Source organism: Crocodylus siamensis, chromosome 1 (assembly GCF_052110815.1).
Source record: "Crocodylus siamensis isolate JL-2025a chromosome 1, ASM5211081v1, whole genome shotgun sequence".
Taxonomy (NCBI): domain Eukaryota; kingdom Metazoa; phylum Chordata; order Crocodylia; family Crocodylidae; genus Crocodylus; species Crocodylus siamensis.
The window spans coordinates 197,842,070-197,854,332 of NC_143395.1; the positions used below are offsets into that span (position 1 = coordinate 197,842,070).

At 41.5% G+C, this 12,263-nt stretch overlaps 1 protein-coding gene across 3 annotated transcripts in view; it reads right to left on the minus strand.

Annotated features, from left to right (window-relative positions):
* Nucleotides 1-205: 205 nt before the first annotated feature.
* The window catches only part of RIN2 (Ras and Rab interactor 2), a 156,233-nt gene continuing 144,175 nt past the window's right edge, over nt 206-12,263 (minus strand). For all 3 annotated transcript variants that reach the window (XM_090052047.1, XM_090052037.1, XM_090052055.1), the window contains 2 exons: nt 10,120-10,283; nt 206-2,230 (listed from right to left, as the gene is read on the minus strand). In XM_090052047.1, the coding sequence (XP_089908173.1) occupies nt 1,895-2,230; nt 10,120-10,283 (500 nt within the window). In that variant the 3' untranslated portion in view covers nt 206-1,894. The remainder of the gene's footprint in view (nt 2,231-10,119; nt 10,284-12,263) is intronic.

The following is a 12,263-nucleotide window of genomic DNA, read 5'->3' on the forward strand; positions in this document are numbered from 1 at the left end:
TCCCTAACTCAGGCATATCACTAATGCTGCTAGTATCAAAATTGATTATTTCTTTTTGATTTTACTAAAGAAAGCAGTCTTTCAGTTTTACTGGAACTAGAAAATGCTCCATATGTTCAACTTTTCCTCATAACACTATTTTATATAGACTAGGGTATACTTCCCACTCCATATTTTCCAACAAACCAAGATAGGTTGGGCTATGCATGGCACAAGATTTGTATTATGACAGACAAAAATCAACACGCAAACTATTTTAAAAAAGCACTCATTACCCTTGGTTATCATTCAGTATTACAATGTATTATGTGCAAAACTCATTGTTTATCATTTACAAAATGAAATACAGCACAAACATGTGCCAAGGATTTCAGATATGTGGCAAGCCAACATTAAGAAGGTACAGACCTTTACATATGCAATACACGTACATATCCTTTCAAGTTCAAGACTTGTGTTCTTGTAACCACCTGCCTTAAATTACACTGCTACAAGAACCTAGGGTGAAATCCTGCCCTATTAAAATCGATAGCAAAACCCCCATTGACTTCCACATACATGGGATTTAACCACAGAATTTATCATCTTAAAACAGATTTTTACAGAACGTACACATTTAATTTCATTTTAGCTTTCTATATATAAAGGCACTGACTTTTGTGTGTCTTTATAGTCTCCCACATCCAGCAGTATTTCTGACTTATCAAAAGCTACAACAGTTTTTTGCTTTTGCCAAAAATGTATTTCAATGTTGCTATCATCATTCTCTATAAAATGGTTAGTGTTCTCTTTCACTTTACTGGTGTTTTTAATCCTGTGCTTAATATCTGGGATAGGTATTTTCAAATCCATCTGCTTATCTCTAGTATTCGAGACATGAAACAGTTCCTTCTCAGTCTCCTTCCCCCATTTTCTGCAAGAAGCCTGAACCAGCAGACTAACACATTCTATTCCTAAAATAGGTTATCTACCTTCTCTACCTTTTCTCTACATCCATTTCTTTCATCTCTTTTTTCCGAACGCCTGTATGTTTGTCTAAAACTGGTGCATAGAAACAATAGTTCGGATAACAGTATGTCAGGTTCATATAAAGGCATTTAAGTGGCCAGTGTCAATGATATAAATTGCTTACAGAAACACAGCAATCTCAAAACAAAGGAAATTTCATAAAACCCTCCAGTTACAGCAAAAGAGAAACCAGAGACTTTTAATGCAATACTCTAAGACCAGCAAGAGATTTATTCTTGTATATTAAATGTTAAAATCACATGCATAATAGAATACTTTATAGTTAAAAAAATATTTTAAAAACCAACCCTGACAGTTTACCTGCAACTGCTATAAAATTTCTATGAAATATATAAAAACATGGAGCCTTTCTGTAAAAAAAAAAAAAAAAAAAAAAAGAGAAAAGGATGCAGCAACCATCCACGTAGTTGAGAGTTAATTGATGCCCTGCATCGGACAGTCTTGTCACACTTGTGCTGGTGAAATGAAATGTACCAGCTAGGTTCCCCTAAAAGGTTTGTCTAGCATACACATTTAAATCAAAACATTTGGCTAAAGGAGAAGTATGATGAAACTGGATTTCAGTACACTACAGACAGAGACCTGTAGAGGGCCACAGCGTTATATTTTTTAGAAGAATTTTTGTTCCAAAAACCTTAGCTTCATGGGCTGTTTACTCAAACACTGTGACTGAATATACTGTACAACTGGCCATAAGTATTACATGTATATTTGCTATAGGCAGTGCTAAAAGCAGCTGCTTATGTTCTTACTAGGCATTTATTTCTAAATCCCTCTAGACTGTTTTACCTACTAAAGAAGGCAGCAGCCAAGATGTTTTTAAACAATGTAATGAGGAATAAAGGCTGAACAATAAGCATCTGTTCTATGAAGTGGAGTCGTTGTCCTCATCATCGCCATTGTTGTTCTGGAAAATGGCACCATAAGGATCACTTTTAATGCGTTTATAGACAAAGTGAAAAACCTGGGGTTGGGGACGGCTGTGCAGCTCTGCCTTAATTTTCTGAGGGTAAGTATCTTCTGTTAGCTGCTGCCAAGTATCATCAATAAAAAGAAAAAGGCTATAATCTTCTGGGGTGTCCACTTTAAACTTTTCAGCACAGAGCCGACACACATCTTCTGTAGTGATGTACGGTCTTACTAATAAGGTCTTTCCTGTACAGCCACTGTTAATCTCCTGGAATGCAACTCGGAGGTAATTCTGTAAAGCAAGGCAAAACAGATGTTAGAAACCCAGTGTCAAATTACAGACTTGAAGAAAGAACAACATTCTTTATTTTAGCCCCAGCAGCCTGAAAGGTCATTAAGCAAGCAGCAAATGTCATCATGCTTTAATTGTGAAACACCCTGCGACTTCAACTTTCTTGAAGTGATGACTTGAAACTGATACTGCTGATGAGACTGAAACCATGTGGAGCCCAGGACAAGAACTCGGCAAACTTCAATCTTATATTCAGTGCTTGAGGACTTGTTCTGCAATTGGAACTGCTCTGGCTGAGCCTGCCATCCCAGTACAGAGCCCAGTGATTGCAATGGGACTCCACACAGACTTTGCTGGTAAACAAGATGTAGTGTAATGTTGACAAGCAAAATATACAACCACAGCAGTACATTCAAAACATGCTGCCATGATAGGCTGCATGGCGGAAGCTTTAGGAAAATACTGACTTAATCAAAAGCTACCTAATAAATATAACGTGGGTTTTTTCTTTCCCCCTATAAGAGGCTTGGAAATGTGGTAGTTGAATGAATCTATACAATTCTGATATAGGGGTTTGGATATTTTTCTCTTCTCTGAAAAGTGAGGAGAAAAGTGACACTGTACAATACATATAAATGCTAAATACTTTAACAGCAGAAGAACTATAATGCCTGTGCCTTCCAATCAGCTTCAGGAGAGTAAAATAAAAGGAAACTTAAAGATAACATCACATTTTGTACACAAGAAAGAAAAAAGTCTGGAACAGAGAGCTTCCACAAGAAAAAAAAAAAGGATCTGGGAGATGGGTTTGGGGAGAGAAGGAAAAAGAAAGGGAAAAGACTAAAAGAATCAGAGGGTAGTAACAAGACAGAATGGGTTATTAAGTGAGAATTGCAGCTGAGACCAGCTTCTGAAGGCAGACTAAGTGAAATGAATCATTAAGAGAGACAAATCGTAAATGAATGAAAATTTGCATTTTGCAAATACAAGTTTTTAAAAGCAGTGATCAATGGCAATGTCTGTATGGCTTTGGAAAATATTCCAATGAATATTTTTTACTTACTTCAACATTCTCCAGTAGTGTGTGCAGCCCAAGCACTGAAGCTTTGTGTTAGTGCCTCCTGCACTGAGCATGAACATAAGAGCAAACAGAAAACTAGCCTAACATTTCCATTACCTAACCTAAGTGAAAACATAAAGCAGGCTGCACAATTAAGGAAAAGGAAATTGAAGATTTAATTTTTCTTTAGTCTGAATAATTTAAATTGTTGTTAACACAAGTAGACATTTCTTCTTTAAACGAACGTGATTTTAAATTGACACGGCTGCTTTAAGAAGCAGCTAGAATTTGGAGAAGCTCCAAAGGGTCTTTCCCATGAAGTTTTTTTTTTCTCTTTAGTATTAAGGCTGTTATCATACAGTATAAAAACACAGTGGTAAACTGGTGTTATGGTCAAACCTGGTGAAGATTAGCTGGACTGGGGGAGTAATGTAACTATTCAAAGCATCTGGTATGGCTTTGTATGTCTGGCCTAGGGGCAGTATTTTATTTCATGGAGGTGGCGTGTGGAGAAAGGAGCTGGGGAATTCTGGTATCTCTATTAGGCAGCTGAGTGCATGAACTCTCCCAGCTGTGGCCTGGCAGGGCGTGATCACAGTAGTTCAAAACTGTTTGGAGAAAGCACACAGACAGGGAAGTAGTGGTCATTCATATGCAGTGCCAATCTTTATTTATTTTTTGTCAGGACCTCCGTTCAGCATGATGTCCAGTTGTATGACCCACTTGATCTGACTGCAGAGGAAGACCAGACAGCACAAAGTTCAGCTTTTGACAGCACTGTTATGAGATAACGTTTTTCACAGAAGATGCAGGAAGACTAACTAGTAGGTGTTCCTTAAAAAGGACTGCAATGTAAAGTGCAAGAATTTGCTAAAAGGGGAGGTAGATAAAGCTACACCAAGATTTCATGTAAGTATGGGGAAATTAAAACCCACGAACAAAATAAATCCGTTCAGTGGTTCTGGTGAACTGTCTAAGCTCACTGATGGTTCTACAAAAAGACACACCGGCTAAGACCACTTCCTTTCCCAGTCCTCTCCATGTTCAACCTTAATCTTTAGCAGCAAAAGCTACTGTGCAGGGCAGAAAGAAAATCAAAGCTGCCTCCAATGAAATGCTTTCACTGTTCTCTTTCCCTTCTTAGACCTTGGCTACGCACTGTTCCTTCGATTATCAACCTCAACCCATCTGGTGAGTTTTGCGGCTATGATGCAAACTGTAAAAATCTAAAACTACAGGATCCTTTCAGTGGATACTCTCTCTTTCCTGTTCATGTTTCCATTAATTCAGTCCAGCAGGTGATATACCTGAATAGAAGAGAGGTAGTTGGTAGGGTTTGTGACATGAACCAAGAGGGAAATGGCTGCTGCTGTGTGAAGAGGTATCAGTGCGGCCAGCAGCTCCCAGGTATATGAACTTTCTCATACCTCCCTACTACAGTTTCCAGTGCCACAGTAAATGAATGACAGGTGGTAATGGTTGGCAACTCCCTCCTGAGGGGCACAGAGGCATCTATCTGCTGGCTTGACCTGGTGGTTTCAGAGGTCTGCTGCCTGCCAGGATCCTGCCTCTCAGACATCTTGGAAAGACTGCCAAGACTCACCCAGCTCTCTGACTACTACCCCATGCTGCTCACTCATGTAAGCACTAATGATACTGCCAGGGGTGACTTTAAGTAGATCAAAAGTGACTACGTGGCTCTGGGCACAAGGGTGAAGGGGCCCACATGATTTCACTGATTCTTCCAGTCAAAGGTGAAGGCCTGGCTAGGAGCAGATGCATCCTGGAGATCAACACATGGTTGCATAGATGGTGTTGCCTGCAGGGCTTTGGCTTCAACCATAGGTTGGTATTCCAAGAAGATGGACTCTTGGGAAGAGATGGGGTCCACCTGAAAGAAAGGGAAGAGTGTCTGTGCATCTAGGCTAGCTAATTTAGGAGGGCTTTAAACTAGATACACCAGGGGATGGAGATAAAAGTCCAAAAGGTAAGTAAAGAGCCAAGGGATCCAGATAAAAACTCAGAGAAGGAAAGCAGTAGCAGAAGCTTTAGTAATGTCCTCAGGGAGAAAATAAGAAAATCAGATATCTGAAATGTTTAGATACTAATGTAAATAATAGGGGAACAACCAGGAAAAACTGGAAGTCCTAGTATAATCTCAGAATTATGATGTAATTGGGGATTATGAAGACACAGTAGGATAGTTCACATGACTAGAATATGTTGTCATGGGATGGATATAGCTTGTCCAGATAGGATAGGCAAGGGAAAAAAGGAGGAAGTGTTGTCTTAAATAAAAAGGAGATGAACACATGTTCTGAGGGGCAGTAGGAAGTGGAAGGCAGGCCTACTGAAAGCCTCTTGGGTAAATATCAGAAAGGAAAGCAGTTGAGGAGATGTCAGGGTGGGCATCTGCTACAGGCCACCAAACCAGGAGAAGGAGATGGTTGAGGCCTTCTTTAAGCAATTGACAGAAGCTTCCAAATTGCAGGACTTACTTATTATGGAAGACTTTAATTACTGGGACATCTGCTCGGTGGGAAACACAGCACCACACAAGCAATCCAGCAAATTCCTGAGTGGGTTGGGGATAACTTTGTTGTATGAGTGGTAGATAGGTCAACAAGTGGAGAAGAAGCTCTTTTCAACTTGTTGCTCAGAAACAGGGAGGAAATGGTTGAGGATGTGAAGGTGGAAGGTAACTTGAATGACAGTGGGCACATCTACATGTGCATTAATGTGCAGCAGTTACTGTGCATTTAGTTTAGTACTTGCTTAATGAATCATAGAATCATAGAAATTAAGGGCTGGAAGGGACCTTGTAAGATCACTGAGTTCAACCCCCCTGCTCTGGGCAGGAACACAGCTCAGATCAAACTATCCCAGTAAGGTGTTAAATTATTCAAGCAAGGTGTAGTACTAACTAAAGTACTAATGAAGTACTAACTAAATGCGCAGTAAGTATGGTTACTGTGCAGTAGCACTGGCGCACAGATTGTGATGCTTACTGCACAGTAGCCCAATAACATTGGACAGTAGCGTATTAGCATGTTTTTTGACCAACACGGTACTGTGCGGTGTTACTAGGCAGTAAGTGTCTTCTGTAGACATGCTCAGTGACCATTAAAGTAAAAGAGCAAAAGATAATGGAGTACGTCCTCAGGGAATCTGTTGTGAAGCACTTATAGAAGAACAAGGTGATGATCAGGAATAGCCAGCAAGGATTCACCAAGAGCAAGTCAGGCTAGACCAAAATGATTTCCTTCTAAGATAAGGTGACAGGTTCTGTGGATGGAGGAGAGCAATGGATGTGATATACTTTGACGTTCACAAGGCTTTTGACATTGTCTCCCACAACATTCTCATTAACAAGCTAAGGAAATACAGGCTAAATGAAAGTACTATATGATGGATACATAACTGGTTGGATCATCATATTGAAAGGGTAGCCAATTACGAATGGCTCAATGTCTAGCTGGGAGGAGGTATCAAGCAGCATTCCCCAGCGGTCTATCCTGGTTCCACTTTCATTTAATATTTTCATTAAGTGCATGCTTAGCAAATATGCAGATGACATCAAGTTGGGTGGACTTGCAGAGACTTAGGAAGGTAGGACTAAGATCCAGAATGACCTGGATAGACTGAAAAAAATGGTCCATAATCAATCTGATGAGATTCAACAAGGACAAGTGCAAAGTCTTGTACTTAGGACAGAATAACTGGATGGACAAATAGGCTGCATCTAGATGCGTGCAGCAGCACAGTATGTGGCACCACAAACACATATGTGGTGCCACATACTATATATTTAGATGTTCACCATGCTGCAAGGGCATGCTGCCCATGCATGCACTGCTCCACTTTTTTCCCTGCAATTTTTTTGACCCCTGGATATCCAGGGGTCAAAAAAACCCACAGGAAAAAAAAAAAAAAGCAGAGCAGTGCACGCACAGGCAGCACACGCTGCTCAAAAGCAGAGCCAGGTCACCCGGAGCCATGCTCCAGCTGCTCGCCAGGCTCCATGCAGCAGAATTGCCATTGCTGCAGCCCTGGGAGGCCTCCAGGTAAGGCTGCTGGGGCCAGTCCAGTGCTGGCCCCCGCTTCCCCTACACCACCAGGGTAACCTGCTGTGCGCCAAAGTACACGTGGCATGAGCATTCCCCAGGGACAAGCAATGGCAGCGCAAGGTGCATCGCTACTAATTGTCCTCAGGGAACCAAACATCCACGCTCATCTGGACATGCCCATAGTGACTGGGAAATGGCTTCCCAGGCTACAGTACTAAAGAGAACAAGCTGAGTGTTGCAGTAGAGTCAACCATAGGCTGAATATAAGCCAACAACATACTAGGTTGTATTAACAGGAGCGACTCCTGCAAATCAAGGGAAGTGATTCTCCCTCTGTATTCAGCACTGGTGAGGTTTACCTGGAATACTGTGCCCAGTTTGGGGTCCATTTCACCTAGCATATACATTTTAGATGATTATTTTTAAAATCTTGGCCTTATTATAAAGGGGATTTAACATGCAGAGTGGATGTGCTGCTTCCCTCAAGAGCTTCCTGACTCTGAACAAAATTACCAAAGTTAGCCTTTTTATGTATAAATGGAGATGCCAAATAAATAATAATTGTGTGTTTGTCTTAAAGGAATAAATTGAGGTGGGAAAGAATGGTAGAACAAACGTTTTTGAGTTTAGAGCAATTCAGATAAGTAGCTCACAAAATGAATAGAAGAAGACAGTCCACAAAAGATAGTCAGAAGTAGGAAAAACCTGATGAAGAGGGAGAAAAGAACTGAGGAAAAAAATGTACTTTTCCTGTTGGGGCTATTCTGCAAAGACAAGCTGTTGCTCTAAAATATTCACAAGATGGGATAAAACAAGGATGTTTCAGACAATGACTACATAAGCAATTATGTATGTAAATGGAAAACCTTAAGAGGTATATCTGACACAGAAAGAAATTTGAGTTTTTACAGAACCTAGGCAAATAGTCTGCCAGTGTGTTTTGCAAGAAGAATCTGACTGGACAGTACTATTGTGCATCACAATTTCTGTAAGGACTCACAGAAATATCCTGACAAACACTTAAATGAGTTATTCTGCAGGGGAAGCCACCTTTCTAAGCTGAAAGGATAGGTAGCAAAGAAGGGAAGAAGGCCCAAAGTGCAGAGTTCACCTTATTACTTAAGCTTTAAACCAGTTTCTGCCAGCTCCCCAGCTGCTATAAAGCTGGGTGTACTGACACTGTGTTCCACGGACTAGAACTAAATTAAACCAGCTGAGAATCTGAGCCCGTACAGTTTGTTACAGGAAAGCTAATAGAGAAGTTTAAGCAAATGGAGATGAAGCATACTTGCCAGCCACAGTCCTTAAATAAATGGATGAAAAAATTAAGCCCCTTCAGCTGATTTTTTTTCCAGGCCATCTTGTAATTCAACTGTATAGTGATATGTGAGTGCTGTTGAACTGAATAAAGTGGTTTGGGTCATATGTTGGGTCCTACTTACTGTATTTCATGGTGTACAAGTCAACATGGTATATAAGTCGACCCCATTTTTCTGATCCAAAAAAAGTTAGGAGTTTCATACATCCGGTGTGTAAGTCGACCTAACTTTTTGGATCAGAAATATGGGGTCAACTTATACCGGCCCTGGTGCACCCTCACTGTGGGCCAGGCACCTGATGGGTAGCCACGTGCTGCAGCACCATTCGAAAAGGATGGGACCAGGCTCAGAGCTGCTTGCAGGCAGTGCTGCTTGCAGGGGATGGGACCGGGTTTGGCGCTTGGCTGACATGGCCCCATCCCCTGTGAGCGGTGCTGTCTCAGCCAGACCAGCCGAGTGCCAAACCCAATGCTGCTTGCAGGGGAGGGGGACATGCCAGCCAAGTGCCGAGCCCGGGGTCACTCACAGAGAACAGGACTGGGCCTGGTGCTTGACTGGTGCAGCCCAGGCAGTGCCACTCACAGGGGATGGGGCTGGGCTTAGTGCCCAGCCTAGCAGCATCTCCATGGTGACACCCAGGCCTGTAGGCTGCGCTTAAACTGGGCCTGGGTCCCATGGCCTCCAGCAACAGGGACACTGTCAGTAGGTGAAGAAGGTTGGGTCAGGTTAGGGCCAGGCTAGGATTTGGCCAGGACTGGACCAGGGTGGTGCTGGGGCGAGGGTCAAAAGTATTGATGCAGTGTATAAGTCAAGGTAGAAATTTAAAGGTAAATACTTTGGCTCTAAACCTCGAGTTACACACTGTGAAATACAGTAACTCCTTGTATACCTCAAATGGAGCAAACTAACTGCATCTTTCTAGCTAGAGATTTGCCCAGCCTGGGGTCATCTCCAAAGGGCCTACCAGTGGTGTAACAGGTCCTATGTATAGTAAGTGATTCTTAACCAGGGTGCCACCAGATTCTTTGAAGGGTGATGTGAGGTGTGAGGAGATAAACAGAAACAGAGGCTCAGGTTTGTATGACCAATCTCCTACCCCCATTGCCCAGCACTTCTACATGGAGGTAAGCACTGTAACATATGAAAATTTTTGAAATTGGATGCCACTTAATTCATAAAAGTAATGGGGGACTGTCTTGAGTCCAGTGAAGGGGGTCTTGAATCCAAAAAGGTTGAGAACACTGTAGTATGCAGTATGGTGGTGACTGAGTGAGGGCCAACTGGTTTAGATTAGAACAATTTCTAGGCTGCTCTCAGATGTACCAGGGCTAGGAAAGAGCTCCAGTGAAAATCAGGAAGCAGTAACCCTTTTTCTTATGGCTCTTTTCTTTGTGGCACTGAACCAGACACAGCCACAGCTGACTGTTTTGCCCTGTGCCATACCTGAAAGTCATCAACTGAAGGTATTGTTCTGTTAGTTGTTCTCCTCTTATGCCACTGCCGGAGGGTATCTCTAGCTTCTGAACTTAGCAAACGGGCAGCTTGTTCCTCTTGGAAATTCTTGATCAAAGAAAGTGCTCCATAGGCGCTTGTCAAGTAGTAACCTCCTGTGACGGGAAGCAGGAGAAGAGCTTTCCAAAATGTTTGCAAACAGGAAATTAGTCAGCCTCTCTCACATATCAAAGGAAAATCCACCATCAGCATATACATGAATTTCCCAGTACTGTTAATTTTCAAAATATTATATCTTGGTTAAAGGAAAACAATGGTAGGCCTAATACCCATATTAATATTCTAGACTTTTGTTTCCTCGTTGGCTGATATCTGGAAACTCAGTTTTATTCATACATAGTGGAAAATACAAGCCCAATCTTTGGAATCAGTCTGATATTTAGATACGGAGTTTGGAGCAACCAAGTTGCTCACGTGACTGGAATTGCTCTGTACGCTGTGCATTGTTTCTCACTGCATGTTAGAACATGTATAAGCCATATGCTCCCAAGTATTGTGGAGAGTTAGTTATTTTACATCTCTTTTATAATAAAGCACATTTAAGTGATGCTCACATACTCCTAAGCATTTGTACTACACTCTTTGAAGTTGGAGGTTGGTTTTCCTCTTATTATTTTGAACAGCCCATTTCTACACAGTGATTTATTTTCCTCCTGAATTTTAAGTGGAAATGTGTTTTAAAACTGTTTTTAAAAAACCCAAACCATTTCCAACATATAGCATGCAGAATCCCATCATATCAAATTATTGTAATTACTCTCAGGCAACAGCTGGGAATGTGATAGGTTACACCCAGGAAACATTCCAGAGAGTTTGCTACAATTTGGAGGCAAATTCCAGCCTGTTTGGCCTGAAGCCTGGCTCTGTGGGTTTTTTGTTTTAAGGTAGACTCTGTGTTGTCATTGCTTTATTCAGCATCCCCATGTTTCCATCTAGTTCAGGAGTCGGTGTCTGGAATTCTGTTTTGCTGTTTACTTCATCTTTATTTTAGGGGTTTAAATGAAGCCAAGAAAGAACTGCACAGATACAATGGAAACAGCAGGGCACAAGGCAGTACAGCAGAGTTTGTGCCAACACTGAATGAGTTCTCTGTAACTGGGGACACAGGAACATACTGGTTTAATTTGTTAAATAAGTCACTGAAATGAGAGTTTTTCAACTGAGCTGAAGCTCTGTCTATTCACAAAGCCATTTAAAGATTCATGCCATGTTGGCAACAATGCTTTCAGGGTTATGGTTAGCATTTTCTCCGCCTTCAAGTTTTGGAACCAGTTTTATTTGCAATGCATGTGCAACAGCCACTAACTTTACCAGCCAAACTGGACAGCACATTATTTTTGAATTCCATGGCCCAGAAACCCAGTTCATCCTACATATTACAGTGTATCTGGTGTTAAATATAGAGCCAAACAACTCTTTTGCTGAATTAAAAACAAAAGTGCCTATTAGTTTAGCAGATGTTTCTACTTTTAAAGCGTGGTAATGTTCTCCAGCTTCACATATCAGGTATTTTCCATGATGGGAGTCTTGAAAAATGTACTAGAGGGAGCTCTACACTCAAAAGAGAAGACACAGGCAAGTGTGAACTGGGAGAAGACTCGGCATAACCCTCTTAAACATACTCATGTCCAACAAGATAGAGCAGTTATGTTCAAATCTCATGGTAGCACAAACCGGAATTTACTTCAAGACAAGAGTATGCAGCTTTAAATTCAAATTTACCCTGGTCACTGGAATCTTTTCATTCTCCTAACACTGGTGGCTGGAGGAGGGAGAAAAGGTGGCCAGCAAGACTGCAGATGTCTTTGCTTAATACAACTATGAAACAGGGGATGATTAGAGTTATTTCTCTGCCAGTGACAGATCTTTGTCAACCTTCCCACAAGCAAGTGATTTCTGGGGCCTGTATAAATAGTCCAAAAAGCAAACACATTGGCTTTGGAGTGGATCAGAGTGCATCAAGTGGGAGGCATCTTGTAAAGCATTTCCTACGGGAGGTTCACCCATAAAACCCTCAGAAGGCATTCACCCCACTGCAAAACCCTTAAGTTAATTGAATGCTGCTGCTCTCTAAA